The following is a 16,471-nucleotide window of genomic DNA, read 5'->3' as shown; positions in this document are numbered from 1 at the left end:
CCAGGGTGGAAGTACTTAAGGGTACTAAGCAATCATCAGTTGTGTTCTCCAAAGCAGGATCCTTCACTGAGAGAGGATGGAGTGACTGGAAATAAGATCCTCAGCAAGGTGTTGCTATACATGAGTATGCATAGATCTGAATACAAGTTGTGGTCCATTTTGAAAAAGCTTTGAACATTTTCTTCAGTTTATATCTGTGGCCATGGATATGTGGGGAGGAGCTCACTGGCAGAGCACTTGCTTTGCATTCTGAACAAAGTGGAACCATTGGAGTGTCCTGCGAATTTGACCTATGGTAGTTCATAGTTAATTTGTCATAACTAACATTTACTGGCAAATTATGTTGAATGTACAGGTCCAACATTGTTATACATGGATTTTTAATACACATATTTGACTCAACACAAATGGCCACTGCAAATGAGAAGGAATGTGCTGATCACAGGAGAAGGGGAAAATGCATCCCTTTAGTTTTCTGTTTTAAACCCTGCTTTTCTTATTGTTGTAGAGAGACAGTCATACAAGTGATCATTCCATTCTTCAACTGAATCAGGCAACGGCAGAGGGTCCTTTGCATTTCCAATTGTTGACTGCCTCTCTACAACAGTAAGAAAAGTTGTTTTTAAACCACAATTGTAAAGATATGCAGTTTTTAAAAAAAATTTTACTATTTTTATTTAACACATTTTATGGTATCAGCAGGGAGTCCCCGAATCAAACCCCCGCAGATTTTGCGGCATGACCTTATTCCATGAGGAGCAATGGAGGGGCAAGAAACCTGGAAGTGGGTCTTTAAGGGTACAGTCCTAACCAATATTCCAGCACTGACCTAGCTGCAATGCAGGCCCAAGGTAAGGTAACAAACATGTCCTTACCCTGAGGAGGCCCCCCTTGACTGCGTCCCACTGCAGGATGCAGTGCATACCACATTGGCACAGCTATGTCATTGCTGGAAAGTTGGTTAGGATTGCGCCCTAAATCTATTTTTCCACTTTTTTTTTTTTTGTCCACTAGGGGTTATGGAACAGAATCACAGTGGATAATGAGGGATGACCTGTAAATACATTTTCTTGTTTCCGCTTTATGAACAAAACAACTTAGGGTGCAATTCAAACTTGTGCTGGAACAGGCAAGCCAGGAGGCTTGCACTGTATCCAGTGCAGGATTGTGGCCAGAAGCGGCTCAGCCAGAGGCAAGGGGAAACTTTTCCCTTTACCCCTGGGAAAGGGCTGCTGCCCACAATGGGTCTCCTCAGACTTGTGCCACCTCCTGAGGTGGCACAAGTCAGAGGAGAGCAGAGTGGCTTGAAGCCGCTCCGTTCTCCCCAGGGACGGGGGTTGGGATCAGGCATAACTGCCAGATCCCAGCCCCGCCTCCTGCCCCCAGGGCCACCCATCGCCCTCCCTCCCTCTGCCCAGGAACGCCTCCCTCCCTCCTCCTCCCTGCCCCCCCATGCCTGCCTATGCCACTTTTGTCGGTGCAGGCGGGCCAACACAAGCAGCTGAGGGGAAGCTGGCGCAGAGGCTTATGTCAGCCACCGCAGGCCAGCGCTTCTCAGAGTACTGGCCTGGCTTCCCCTTGAGGAGGTGCAAACGTGCGTCATGGCACATTTGAGACCTTCCTAGGCCGGCCCAAGGGACGTGGGCTGGCATAAGGCGCAGTTTGGATTGTGCCCTTACAGAGTAGGAGTATTTAGATCACATTGACATTGGATGCATTTCTACAAAACTTCATGGTGGAGCCTTCAATTTCATTACATCTTAAGGTAGAACTCATGAAGCTATTTTTTTCCCCATGATCTATGCAATGTGTCTTAGACTGACATCTCACACCAAATAATTTTGGGTGCAATCCTAACCAACTTTCCAGCAATGGCATAGCTGTGCCAGTGGGGCATGTTCTGCATTGTGCAGTTGGGGGGCAACCACAGTGGCCTCCTCAGGGTAAGGCAATGTTTGTTCCCTTACCTCAAAGTTGCATTGCTCTTACCTTGGTGCTGGAAAGTTGGTTAGGATTGTGCCCTTTGTGTTTAAATGACAGATTAAACTTTCCTTGCCTGACCAGCATTGCGGCTTCTATTTCTCCCCATTAGTTGGTCTTTGCTATTCAGTTCAGGCTTCAGGATAATTATGTAACATTTTGGAGCAAAGACACATACAAGCAACCCAGTACTAGAAGCCAAGATGGAGAAGATCTCCACAGCCACCATGTATTTGCCCTTGGCACTCAGATAAGAAGGAACAAAAGACAACCAAACACTGCAAAAGACCAACATGCTGAAGGTGATGAACTTGGCTTCATTGAAACTGTCTGGCAGCTTCCTGGCTAAAAAGGCCACAGTGAAGCTCACAGTAGCCAGGAATCCCAGGTAGCCCAGGGCACAGAAAAACATAGTGACTGAACCTTCATTGCATTCCACTATAATCTCTTCGGTCAGAGAATGCATGTCCAAATCAGGGAATGGAGGAGCTGTTCCTAGCCACATGGCACAAATGCTGGTTTGGATCAGGGAGCAGGAAAGAACAATGGAGTTGGCCAGCCTTTTCCCCACCCATTTCCTCAACCTGGATCCTGGTTTGGTGGCCATGAAAGCCAAAACCACAGTTATGGTTTTGGCCAAAACACAAGAAACAGCCACTGAGAAGATGATTGCAAAAGATGTTTGGCGTAAATAACATGTCACTGTCTGAGGCTGGCCAATGAATAATAAGGAGCAGAGGAAGCAAAGTAGCAGGGAGATGAGGAGAGAGTAGGTGAGGTCCCGATTGTTGGCTTTGACGATGGGAGTATTGCGATTCTTGATGAAAACACCCAGCACCCAAGTAGTGATTAGAGATAAAGACAGAGCTAAGAAAACCAAAATCATTCCCAATGTTTCTGAGAAGGAGAGGAAGCTGATGCGCTTGGAAAGGCATTGATCTTTGTTCCTGTTTGAAAATTGATCTTCTGAACATTTAAAACAATCATCCATATCTGTGGGGGGAAAAAATACAACAGGGATTATGTCAATCTCCTAACATGCTTTTGTCCCATGAAATTACAGTAACCATCTCCAGTGTCTGGTATTGTCTCCTGATTTCTCTTTGATTACTTAATTTAAATACCCAAAACAAAGTTATTTTATGGGAAAAAAATAGAGAACCTTTCTTATAACCTGATCAATTTCAAACAGTGTTCTGATAATGTCTTGATATTTCTTCTTCCAGACACCCATCAGGACCTGACGATTTATTCATTTCTGCCACTACAATAATTTCCTTCAACTGTAAAGATGATGGAATTGCTCAAATATATACAGCAAATTTAGAAATATACATATATATCTCAGTTCAGGTCTTACTGAACTGAACATATATATCTGTTAAAATTAACAAAGTTTACATCAAAATGGTCTGAAGTGTATGTTCATATAACAAACTAGATTGTCACCTTATTGTTGCTTTCCCCCCCCCCATATATTGTCATACTATCCCCAAGCGGATGGGCGGAGGTCTAGCAAGAGGGACACCTCTGCTGCAACAGCCATTGTTTTCCTCATCAGCTGGGAGGGTATGAATTGTGTTTGAACACTATAAGGCCTCAGAGTTTATTGTGGGGAGTGGGTTGAGTCACCCCTGGCCCTCCAGCACTGATTGCTTAGCTCTATTCCTGGGAGTTCCTAACTGACATCCTTCATGGAACCTGTGTCCATTCCAGTACTATGTCAGCCACTTTATTATAGGCCTTGGCAGCTCCTTTTTCTCCACTTGCCATGACCACGGGCATTTGACCTTTCCTTTCTTGCCTCTATTCTAGCTTTGTCCTTGGACACTGCCTCTCCCCTAATTTGGGGCTGTCCTCCAATGAGAAGCTGTTTCCACTAACTGCTGGATAGCTAGGGCCTTCAACCAATGCATTGAAGGCATGCTTCACAGTTTTGTCTCTGGTTGCATCCTCCACAAGCACAATGTCCAGAAGGCAAGGTGAGACCACATGAGAGGATGAGTAGGGTGAGGCATATGAACCTGACTCATGTTGCTGCCATGTATTTATGTAGAGATTACTAACAGTACAACAAATTAGCAATACAAAACAATAAATAGAAAGGTAATACTGTTGCAAAGAGCATCAGTCAAGTTTGAAGGGAGAAGAACACAAATCACATGAGCTCCGCAGGGCTTCACCAATGGGCTCAGTGGGTCATGAACATCCCTGAGGTACTGGGTGAGTTCAGGTTCAAGCCCATTTCTCAGGAATATGTTACTTTTGCTAATACCTCAAAAGTTTTAGGGTGTAAACCCAACCTCAGGCTAGGCTGGCGCAAGTCCCTTGCGCTAGTCCAGCAGTGTTGCAAAAATGCCATAAAGCACTTTCACACCATCACTCAAGGAAGGAGGCCTGGCGGATCTGGAAGGTGGCGCCAACTGAGTCAGGCTGGCAAGAGGCTCTGGGGGGTGGACTGAGGGCAGGAAGGAGGCGTTTTGGGGTGAGGGAGGGTGGGCCCATGCGCGGGCAGCAGGTGAGTGGGTGATGGGGCCAGGCTCTGACTGCCCGGATTTGCCCCGCCTCTTGATGTGGTGCAGATCCAAGTAGCCTCATTGGGGCTGCTGCGGCTTTACCTGGGGTAAGGAGAAATAGTTCCCCTTGCCACAGGCTGAGCCGTAGCTGGCCCCAACCCTGGTCTGGATGTGGGGCAGGCCTGCTGGCCTGCCTGCTCTAGGGCAGGATTGGGCTGTTATTCCTTCATACAAAAACCTTTGTCTCGCATTTTTATGCCTTCATTAATAGACATTGATCTGATATCTAACAGTTGGTTAGCCCTACTCAGGGAAGGGAACTCCCAGGAGAAGGCAGGCTGACCCAGGGGAGTAATGCGCAATGGTAGCATGAACTCACTTCTTCCTAGTTCTCACTTTCCCTTTACAGGACCAGCAGCTGAATGGGGAATAACCTTGGTAGATTGTATTGCTGTCACTATTGCAGGTTACAGAGACTAGGCAGAGAAGGGCCATCTGGGAAACCCCTCCCCTGCAAGACAGCACTGAAACTCAGAGCTCCTTATTAAAAATCAATCCCATAGTAGCTTCTACAGGGTGAAGAGACATGGAAATCCACTGAATGACCTGTGAACATGGACCAGGCATACAAAGGATCAAAATAGAACTTTTCTATTTTCCCCAAAAAATGTAAACAAAAGGGATTAAGCAAAATGTGCAAAGAAAAGTGAGTAATAAAAGTAGAAGCAGGCTACTGGAATTGCCTAAGCTTGCTAGAAAACATAAAGAAAGTTTTCACCTAAACGATGCAATAACTATTAATGCCCAGCAGAGGGAATGGGAAGCTGTTCAATGGCAGGCATCAGTTGAAAGAGGGGAAGAGAACAAAGCAGGGGGGAAAATTCAGAAATATCGGTTTTTTAAACATTGTTTTGAATATTGTCTGCCCAGGAGAAGAGTTTTCCTCATCATCTATCAACACTGAATGTTTTAATCCACTTTCAGAATGTGTCAAGTGGGCTTATGTCTCCTACCCTTCCAGTCTGAAATCTTCCCATCTGCACAAGGAATACAATCATAGCAACAAAATGGTTGTCCTTCCTTGGTTTTTCTGCTATAACCTGGTTGGCAGTTGTCATTGCAGACAGCAAGGGGCAGCACCTGTTCATGAGAGCGGAGAAAATTTATTATCCTCTTGTAACTTCACAACAAAGGACTCCATGGAAACACAGCACATTTCCTTTGATGAGGCAGGTGGTAGGGTGATGGCTATCTTCATGGAAGGCCCAAACCATAGGAGTGTCAAACATAAGGCCCACTGAGGCAATTTATCTGGCCCCTGTTATAATTGGGCTCTCTCATAATTTGAAAATATAAATAAGAGTTTCTCTTCTGTCATTTGCAGCTAATGAGTTTCTGTGTGAAAACAAAGGGCTTATTTCTGGCCATCATCTGCTTAGTGATGTCACTTCTGACACTCAGCAGGCACCATGAATGCTAACTTTGGTCCGCTGTCTGAAATGAGTTTGACATCTCTGCCTTAGGGCCCGATCCTGAACAGTGCACGCTGGCTTGCCACTGGTGCGCACTGTTGCAAACGTCCTGTAAGGCACATTTGTGAGCCCTTACCGCAGGCCCAGTGCCGGAGCTAGCCCAGTGCGAGCCCATGCTGGGCCAGCTCCCATGCTGGGCCTGCGTTCTGCCACCTGGCAGTTGCCCAGACAGCCTGGCAGCAGTGAGGTGGTGTGGGGGGAGGTGCGGAGGGAGTGTTCAGGAACAGGAGGAGGCGGCTGGAGGGCAGGTGGAGGGTGGGGAGGAGGCGTGGTGGGTGGGGGGAAAGGAGGGGGCTGGGACCAGTGGAACTCAGCTCCACCAGATCCAGAGCCCCGTTTCAGATTGTGAGTTCCAATACAGAACTTTGATTCTGGTACAAGAAGCTGGTTCAAGCGCCGGTACAAGAGCTGCAGCTAAATTGAGTAACCCCATTGTGGGGCTACATCCCTTACTTGGGGGAAGGGGATGAAAGTCCCCTTCTCATGAGGTGCATTGGATGCTGTGGCTGCCATTTTGGAGCTGCGGCAGTCTCGTGCTCCAGGAAGCTCAGGATTGGGATGCTCGATGGTTTTGGACACTCAACACTGGGCTAAACAAACTGGCTTCTGAGAAATCAGGTAGAGGTATCACATTGGGTTTCAAAGGCAGGATTTCAAGAAGGATAAGGCCATGTCCAAAACAATGCCTCAGATGGTACATTTTACCTCAGTGTAAACCTCTGCTCATGTCACTCTTATGTAGCAAAGTGAGGAATAATAGATTGATTCTGACATTAATACTTTGAGAACATTTTCCCACTTTTTTCTGAAATTAAGTGATTACCTTAAAGACACGATGGTGAAATCATTCTGAAACCCAACTCTCCTTCAAAGCAGGGGAATTCAAGAAGGGCCTCAAACAACTTCCTGGGTCAATGTGGATTTGCGCAAGCAAAAACACTGGTGCAGCTCCAAAATTGACCCACCAGGCTGACGGTGCATAGCCTGCGAAAGGGAACAATGTTCCCCTCCTCCAAGGAGGCCTCCAAAGGCCAAAACTCTCTCCCCCCATGGGATTCAGTGGGCACTGTGTTGTCACTGCTGCATCACAGAATGGAAAGTTAGGTAAGATTGGCCCATATTCAGACCAATTGGGCTTATTCAGAGTCCTGCCTCAGGCCATACCTCCTCTATCAAAATGACAGCAAAGAATTATTTTGAGGAGTGGCAATGGTGACCAAGCCTCCTCCTACTAAATGCACCTTCACCAATGCACAGTCTCAATTATTCTGCCTTTGTTTCTACAAGAGGGCTAATGCTAAGCTGTTCCTTACTACTTCTATCTCAAAGGTTGCCTGTCTTGAGATAGATTGGACTATTTGGCTGCCTTGAAACCCCTTTCAGGTCTGAAGTATAAAAACCAGAGTCAACAGGAGGAGCAAAGCTACCCTGCACATGCCTGATCTTGTCAGCTAAGCAGAGTCAGGCCTGGTGAGTACTTAGGTGGGAGACCACCTGGGAATACCAGGTGCTGTACGCTTATACCATAGTCTTTCGAGACTGAAGGTTGCCAACCATATGAGCGGGAGGCATCCCTCCAAAGTAGGCACCAATCTAGGGGAGGTTGTTTTGTGTAGTTTGGATCCTCTGGAAAACAGACGTTGTTGTAATTCAACAAATGTGACCTGTTTACCCAAAAGCTGACCTTGACTCAATGTCATTTAATGCAAAGGTATTAGTTGACTCCCACCTGCTTAAATATACTATGCCATGTGATGGCCTTCTCATTAATGGAAAACTCCTCGCCCCGTATGGCATGTGGATCCATCCATCCTACTTTCACTTTTGAGAAGGTTTGGTGGGGGAAAGTAACCCAATTGATGATATCAAAGCCAGAAGTTAATTCACCCTTCTCATTAAAGAAGAGGGTGTCCCCCGCACTGTTGTTAAAAGAGATGCTCCTCAGGAAAGGGTGAAGCTTGATTGAGATAAGCAAAGGGACATTTTAGAAATGGTTCAATAGAGTCAACAGTGAAAATGTGTTAAAACTTTCATTCTAATATTTACAATGACTATTGGTTGAATTATTCGGTTTTCTAGCCCCTAAAATTAAAAACAAAAAACAGCTTCACTCACACTGTACCCCTGGGGTCATACAAGAGCAGTGGTGTAGCTGGAAGGAGTGTCACCCTGGAGCACAACTTTTAGGGCCACCCCCTTACCTGCGCCGTGCACACCTTTACCTGTACCCCTCCAAATGCAACCAGAACTTCTCTCTGGTTGTGTCTGGAGGGTGTTCTGAGGCTTCTAAAAGGCTCCGGAAAACTGGAAGTGATGCTTTATGACCGTTAGAAAGCCTTCTCGGACCTGGAGAAGCCGAGTTTGGCCTCCTGGGGCATCAGAAGGCCTTTTAAAGGCCTTAAAACATCATTACGGTTTTCTCCAGAAAACTGGAAGTAACATTCTAAGGCCTTCCGAAAACCTTAGAAGGCCTTCTGAGGCCCACGGAGGTTGAACGCAGTCTCCTGGGCCTCAGAACACCTTCCAGACCTGACCGGAGCACAGCTGAGGTCATGTTTGGGGGGAGCGCAGGGGCTATGAGTGAGGTGGGGCAGGACTGCAACAACTGGAAGAGTGCAATCCAGGGTCCTTTGATCCTTGTGGCCCCCTTCAGCTACACAACTGTACGAAAGACATATATTTAACTCTAACTTTATTTCTGATTGCTAATCTATAGCCACTACCTCTATTTTTGACTGCTAGATCGCGTACGGGTCTCCTCAAACTAATGTCAGCCACTTTGCTGGTATATTTCCAAGGACAGAAAAAGGAGAGGGCAGCCTGAAAAAGGGGGGTGCAAGTTACCTTCCAAGGATATACTTGTAGATGATAACCTCTACCTCTCTCAGTCACTGCCCTGAGTTTTGACCTGGATATGGATATCTTATGCAATGCAAGTGCTATGGCATAGACTGCATTGTAGATGCTGTAGCCCAGGCCCAACATGCTCATTTCAAAAAGAGTTCCAGGGAGGCTCTCCAGTTTCTCTTGCCCACTGCATGTATCAGTTGTCCCTCTGACATCAGAAGGATCAGAAAATGAGCAGTTGAAAGCCTTGCCCCAGAAGACCCTGAGAAAACCATCTCCTTCTGGAAAGTTAGGATGTAAGCTCTGGAGGAATTGTGTAAAACCTGGAACTTCACTGGAGTGAATTGCAAGAGACAAGGCACCATCAAATGTTTGAATATCATAAGCCCTGTCCAGGGTCTCAGTTGCAAAATTCCACTGAGCAGTCATTATCCACACTTTACCAATGGAAAATGTTGTGATATCTTCAAATAGGGAATATAAATAAATCATCCATGTCAGACATATAGTGGTCTGATGACTCGCATTTACAACATATACTTTGAGTGCAGAGCTCAGTATTGAAATAACCTTGACTCGGAGGAGTTCAAATGAAGTCAACATGTCCATAGCTCGAGATATAGCTGGTGTTTTCTCACTGAGCGCTGAACAGATCCCATTCTGCGATAGCATTGATTTCACTATCTGCAAAAACTTTTCTCCGTTCTCATCATCTGCTGATATGAGTCCAACCCAACTCCACTGAAAATGCAGAAGTAAATGTACAATCCCTCTGTACTGATGCTCTTCGTTGGGGACCATCCGGTAGAAGGAAGGGAACTGCATTTTAGCATTTAGCACTGGAGGTAATATGCAATAAGCAATCTAAAGAAAACAGAAATCATAACCAAGATAAGAATTAATGTTAACTACATTGGTTCCTTCCTAATAGCTGCTGCTCTGAAACTCTGGATAAAATCCTGAAATTTAAGAAATGAAAGCTGTGGGGGTTGCCTCTGCCCATCCACTTGCAAGGAGCATCATTGTTCCAATATATATTGCAGTGAAAGGTTCGCGCTGAGGATGGAGGGCACTCCATTTTGGTAACAGTGATGGTGGAGAGTAATGAATTGCTGGGAAGCCCTTAGCATTGCAACAGAGTAGGGGGTGGAAGGGGGGGTTGATGCACTCAGTCTCTCCACCCAGGGGATTCAAGGCTCCTCTTAGAGAGCTTGTGATGGGACCCAGTCAAGCAGTTATCCCTACCACCCTCTGTTCCCCCCCCAAAAAAAGTTAGAACATAAGAACAGCCCCACTGGATCAGGCCGTAGGCCCAACTAGTCCAGCTTCCTGTATCTCACAGCGGCCCACCAAATGCCCCAGGGAGCACACCAGAAAACAAGTGACCTCATCCTGGTGCCCTCCCTTGCATCTGGCATTCTGACATAGCCCATTTCTAAAATCAGGAGGTTGTACATGCACATCATGGCTTGTACCCCGTAATGAATTTTTCCTCCAGAAACTTGTCCAATCCCCTTTTAAAGGTGTCTAGGCTAGACGCCAGCACCACATCCTGTGGCAAGGAGTTCCACAGACCGACCACACACTAAGTAAAGAAATATTTTCTTTTGTCTGTCCTATCCCGCCCAACACTCAATTTTAGTGGATGTCCCCTGGTTCTGGTATTATGTGAGAGTGTAAAGAGCATCTCCCTATCCACTCTGTCCATCCCCTGCATAATTTTGTATGTCTCAATCATGTCCCCCCTCAGGCGTCTCTTTTCTAGGCTGAAGAGGCCCAAACGCCGTAGCCTTTCCTCATAAGGAAGGTGCCTTATGATAAGTTTCCTTATCATAGGCAGGGAGGCTCTTTTGTAGTTTCCCACCTTGAATGACCTTCCTCCTTTCTGCCCCTACCCACTCTCCGAGGCATTCCTCCCATGCCCTCCTTTATGGCCTCATTCCCTGTTGTCCACCCTCCTTTCCCCTTCCTCCATAGTAGAGCTAGAATCTCCTGGCTGGACCCTCCTTCAAGGATCCTTTGAACTTACCCTGAGTCATTGGCTGCTAGAGTTGAGACCTGCACAGACCCTGCAGGCAATGATTTGCCTCTGTTGACTGAGGTAAGTGCAGGCAAATGTCTGCTTGGCTCACATTTATATTTGCGGGCTTCCCTGCTGCCAGCCCCACTATAGGTTTCTCCCTGCCCATTGGGTAAGACCACAGGCAGCCAAGAATTTGAAATGGTATATTCGTTTTAGAGGATTACACCTCACAGCTTGAAACCACATTATATTTTTAATGGTTGTCAAATTCAGTGTTGGTTTGTTTTTTTTCACTGAGCTGCTTTGAGAGAACTTCTTGCTAAGATAGGAAATCATTTCTATTAACTTTCTATTAACTCTGAAATCTTTGCAGTACTACTCTTCTTCCATACTATGCTTTTTGTGAATTGTAGTTATACTCTACACTGGGCAGGAGGTCTGGTCTAGAGGGTTGAGCCTCCATTTGCCTGAAGATAACATCCGAAGGTCGCCAGTTCAAGGCCACCGGCACCGTGCGACCTTGAAGCAGCTGACAAGCTGAGCTGAGCTATTCCATCTGCTCTGAGAGTGGGAGGATGGAGGCCAGAATGTGCGACCAGATCAAGAAAGAAACATCTGAATGTTGTGGTTTCTTGAAAGATAGAAACCTTCTTTCAAATTGTAAATGTCCCTATAGGGATTTAAATTGCCTGCCTATGTAGACCACCTTGAATAAAGTCTAAGGAGAAATCTGAGGACCAAGAAAGGCGGTATAGAAAAATACCTGTATTATTACTCTACGTGTCTACAATGCTGAACCCTTACTTTAATCATATTCACTTACATGGTTGAATGACATCAGAAATTACTAAAGCATCCTACCTCCCAAATCTTCCTTTAGTACTTTTCAGCCACACTAGACGATGTTCCAAAACCACCTTTCAGAGCATGATACCATAGTCTCTCGAGACTGAAGGTTGCCAACATGGACTAATTGCTATGGGAAGGAGAGAAGGGTATGGTTTCTCTCCTAAGAGTAGACTTTAGCATCTGATAAACATTTTGACTTGAAAATAAGAAACCAAACCCCACAACTTCGCTCTCCAAAAATCCTGTGGTTTCTCTGTGGATATTCCATTTGTATTTTTGGAACAAAGTGTAGTTTCAACCATTCTGTTCCTAGACAATACTGCAGAAAGCCATTTATTGTGACACAATAGAGGCATATTAAATATTATTTCCAATTTCAGATATTTTACCTAGTGAAATCACACACTGCTTCCTGTTCCACATATATAAAATGAAAGGGAATGGGAAAACATTTAGTGGTAATTGTACATCTCTTTTTCAGAAAATTTTTTAAATAAAATAATAGACATTCAGACACACTACAAGAATCAACTATATATCAATCAGAAGAGTTTCATGACTCCAACAATCATTCTACCTGAGGAATCTTGTAGATGTCTAAGACAATAGCCATGTGGCGAGAGACTTCCGAGTCGAGTCCTCCAATGACAGCAGTCAGATTCTTTTGCTTGTCACATTTGAAGTTGGGGACTATCATTTTGGGGGCGGAAAGAAGTTTCAGCGTGTTCTGATAGGTCATTCTTTCACTTTTATAACTGTCATAAATTTGGAACCCCAGGCTGACGTTGGGTAAGATCTCGAGTTTTTCATTGATCTCCTTCACAGCAAATGCCAGTGAGAGAACTTGATGGTAAAGCTTTGGCTTTGAACTAAAATTAAACGGTGCATAAGAAAGATATGGAACCCTGCATAAAGAAATTGTTTCAGAGCATGGCATTGTGTTGTGAGCTGAAATGTAAACTACTCGTATCTTCACACTGACAGAAAAGTGAAAAGGCAATATCACAGAAATAAATTAATTAGCATGGTTTTCCAATTTGGCTTGCAGAGGTGTGCTTCATATCTAGTCTATGTGTCTTACCAACTTTTCTTTAGAGGCAGCTACAATCTGACATATGTATATTTCTCTTACAACACTGGCAGCACCTAATTCATTGATGTCGAAATGCTTGTGCACACTTGTAACCCAAAATATAGGTTTTGGCCAGTGGTTCCTGAGTTGCTGTAGAAAGCTGCAGACAGCTTTGTCAAAACTCTTAGTTATGTGCTGAGCCTGCATGAGGCACTTGGTTAACTCCTCCTCTTCCTCCTCCTCTCATTTCCTTATCCTTGACAACTTTCAGATCATTATCAAAAATTTAAAATGAAATATAAGATGTCCAGAAAAAATGCTTTCCAGTTGGGAATGTTCTTTCGCTAACAAAAATGTTCTAATTATAAATCAATGGAAGAGTAAAGGAAAGAACTAGTATGCTATTTCATATTGGTCCATTTCATTTAGCTATTAGAAATATCAGCATGAACTGTAACACCCGTGGCTGATACAGCAAATTTCAGCACATGAGAACCCTTGTGGGAAAGAGTTCTGGCGCCATATGGCAGCAACACAGCAGGATAGAAGCATGAAAGGACATAGAAGAGAAAGGATAAAATAGGGTGAGGTGGTGAAATACAATAATAAGTAAGAGAAACAGGAGGAATATAGGATGGAGAAGCAGAAAGCCCAGTGTGGAGCGTATATATAATAATACCCCTAAAAGTGTGAGAAGATATTTGCAGAATAGTTTCTGACAGTAGCATTGCTTGCAACTTACAGAAGTTCGGTTACACTCATTTTGTTTGGATCTTTAGTGAAAGTCATGTCATCAAATAAACAGCCGAACTGAGTAACAATCGCCCCAATGATCAGGTCTCCTGCCTTGTAATATTCATAGGGCACCTGGAAAGGCTCAATCCTGGTGCATGTAACAGCGTGTAGCTTGCCTTCAGATTGTGGAAGCTGTAGAAAGAGCAGCAGCAGCAGAAGCATCCCTGACACATCAGGGCTAATCTTGATTCGGATTATGCATTTCTCAGGACATCAGTCATTCCTTCAATCTCCGAATCATTTGAACGAAAGGAAAATGATTTGCTTCTGACGGGTGCAGTTCTGACTATATCTGAATGTCACAGGGATGCCTGATATCAACTTTCAAGCTGTGCTGTTGATTCCATCAGTTGCCTTAGAAATCCATGTTGGGTTTGGCAAGAGGAAGGAATCCCAGCAATTGGAGTTAATTATGGAAGTTAATTAATCATCTCCCTAGAGTATTGTGCTGTTCAAGGAACCACTTGAGACAGAATGAAAGTGATAACATGTTTGTCTGAACTCACCAAAATGTATTGGGGACAGTTACACATGGGCAGATTTCTGGGGGAGGGGGGGATGGGTGCATGACTCCTCCCCCAATTGTTGGGGCAGAGGGGAATGACACCCTCTGGGATGGGGAGCAAAGTCGGGTGCCAGAGGAACACCCATTTGATGGGGCATGGCAGCGAGATTCATGCCCGACTGGGAACCCAGGTCTACCCAATTGGAAGAGGCGGCAGTTTCAAAATGAGAGCACAGGTCTACCTACCTGATTGACCTGCAGTCTCCATAGGAAGGTGGACTAGATGGGCCTATAGCCTAATCCAGCAGGGCTCTTGTTCTTAAGGTAGTGCTCGTGCCCCTCCCCCAACTTAAACTGACTCTGCCCCTGCACATGTATGACAAGTAAGTTCTGCAGAACTCAGAGAAAGAGGGGAAGCACAGGAAGAGGATAGGATTGGTGTGCTAATACAGTGCAAACCAATTCTAAACTAAGGGCCCAATCCTATCCAACTTTCCACTGCCAATGCAGCCACAATGCAGTCCTGGGGTAAGGGAACAAGCCTCCGTGACTGCCCTCCTCTGCAGGATGGAAAACAGGCCCTATTGGCATGACTGCATAGTCACTGGAATGCTGGATAGGGATTGGCACCAGCATCCTCCTCCTCTTACCGATGAAGCATGCATTCCCCCCATGGCATGGGGGATAGGATTAGCCTGTGGGTAATATAAAAATGAGCCATTGCTAACAGGAACACACCCATGAATCTTAACATGTTCCCTATTTTAAATGCATTACCAGACACTGGTGGGGGTTGAAGCAAAACAATTCAACTACCCTTTGCTTTTCAAGATTTTTTCAGCCCAATCCTATGGAAATTCCCCCGTGCTGATCCAGTGGGGCCAGCGTGGCTTGCACTGCAGCCTGCAAGGGAATTAAGCACTTTGGAGGTTCTCCTCGAGATAAGGGGACATTTGTCCCCTTGCCCTGGGAAAGCCCCAGCCATGACAATGGGTCTACTCAGACTTGTGGCTGCTAATTCACTAGTACAAGTCTGAGTGGACCCATGTTGGCAGATCTTGTCCGGGAAGAGGATAGGATGTAGTTCACTCAATCACTGCAGATCCTGCTTCCCTCCTGGGCCTGATCCACCCCATCCCTGCCCTCCTTTACTCCATTACGTGCCTTCTCTACCCCCTCCCTGGTCTCACTCCACCCTTCCGCAGCTGAGTATGGCTCTTACCTGCTCTGGCATGCTGTGTTGTTTACACTGGTACCAACAGGCCAGCGCAGGCCTCCAGCACCACTAACTCCTACACTGTTTCAAAACACTTTACTGAACTTTTGCAACAGTCTGCACCAGTGGAGTGTGCACCCCTCTGGCACAAGGTGAGTATAGTGCCGTTAGTTATTTAAAGGTAAAGAAGAGGGTAGGGATGCCCTATGCCAGACATTCTGCAGAGGTGCTGCCAGTCATTGTTGACAATAATGTGCTAAGAGAGCATTGGCAGCTTTGCTTCAGTATAAAACAGCTTCTTATGTTCAGCAGAGTATCTATCACTAGACCGGGGGTGTCAAACATAAGGCCTGTGGGCCAAATGTAACCCCCAGAAGCAATTTATCAGGCCCCCATTATAAATGGACTCTCCCAGCTTGATAATTGGGCTCTCTCATATCTTGAAAGTAGTTTCTGTACATTTTCTCTTCTGTCATTTGCAGTTAATGAGTTGAGTAAGCTTTTTTTCCCCACATAGAGCTTATTTCTAGCCATCATCTGCTTAATTACATCACGTCCTGTTTAATGATGTCGCTTCCAGCCCTCATCAGGCACCATGAATGCTATCTTTCAACCTCTGTATGAAACTGGCATTCTTGGGTTTTTTTTTTACCCTGTTCTCAATTTTGTATAGGGTGCCTTGAAGTGTGCAACAGGGCCTTGTGCAAAACAGACATAGTGATATATAGTAATATATTATTTTTTTTAAAACAAGAACAACAACAATATTTTATTAGACCAACTTTAAGAATCACACAATGAGAAATGGAAAATTATCATGTACAAGCAATATTTAAGGTGAAACTCTGGCAGGCCTTTGGCACCCCAGGCACTGAATTGTTATAAGCCAGGATGTGGCAGGAGGGGCCTTGATGTCCAGGCCTGGTATAAAATGTACTTAAAGGAAGAGCAGCTGCACTGTATATGTGTGTGATTAGAAATCAGATGCACCTGTGTTAGGTGGGAGTCATGTGACCTGGAGAGAGTACATGTGCAGAGTCACGTAGGCTATGGTGGAGTGGTGCAATGCACCACTGGACAGCCAATCAGAGTGGGTCACAAGCAGGGCTTTTTTTCCAATGGAACACGGGGGGACG

At 45.3% G+C, this 16,471-nt stretch overlaps 1 protein-coding gene across 1 annotated transcript; it reads right to left on the bottom strand.

Moving 5' to 3' along the window:
• Positions 1–2,041: 2,041 nt before the first annotated feature.
• LOC136653250 (vomeronasal type-2 receptor 26-like) lies at positions 2,042–15,353 on the bottom strand. The gene is made up of 6 exons (XM_066630159.1): positions 15,342–15,353; positions 13,562–13,746; positions 12,325–12,616; positions 7,752–7,985; positions 5,510–5,636; positions 2,042–2,973 (listed from the first exon to the last, which is right to left on the bottom strand). Exons 1-6 carry the CDS (start codon positions 15,351–15,353, stop codon positions 2,042–2,044), a joined length of 1,782 nt encoding a protein of 593 aa, XP_066486256.1.
• Between the last annotated feature and the right edge of the window lie 1,118 nt (positions 15,354–16,471).

Source organism: Tiliqua scincoides, chromosome 5, assembly GCF_035046505.1.
Source record: "Tiliqua scincoides isolate rTilSci1 chromosome 5, rTilSci1.hap2, whole genome shotgun sequence".
In the NCBI taxonomy this organism is placed as follows: domain Eukaryota; kingdom Metazoa; phylum Chordata; class Lepidosauria; order Squamata; family Scincidae; genus Tiliqua; species Tiliqua scincoides.
This window is presented reverse-complemented; position numbering and strand designations above follow the sequence as displayed.

What these genes read in the sequence shown, in the direction of transcription:
- LOC136653250 (XM_066630159.1), bottom strand. An exon ending in ATGAGTGTAACCGAACTTCT is followed by an intron (nt 12,617 to 13,561) that starts GTAAGTTGCAAG and finishes GTTTAATTTTAG; the next exon opens with TTCAAAGCCAAAGCTTTACC. An exon ending in GAAGATTTCAGACTGGAAGG is followed by an intron (nt 2,974 to 5,509) that starts GTAGGAGACATA and finishes TTCCCCCCACAG; the next exon opens with ATATGGATGATTGTTTTAAA.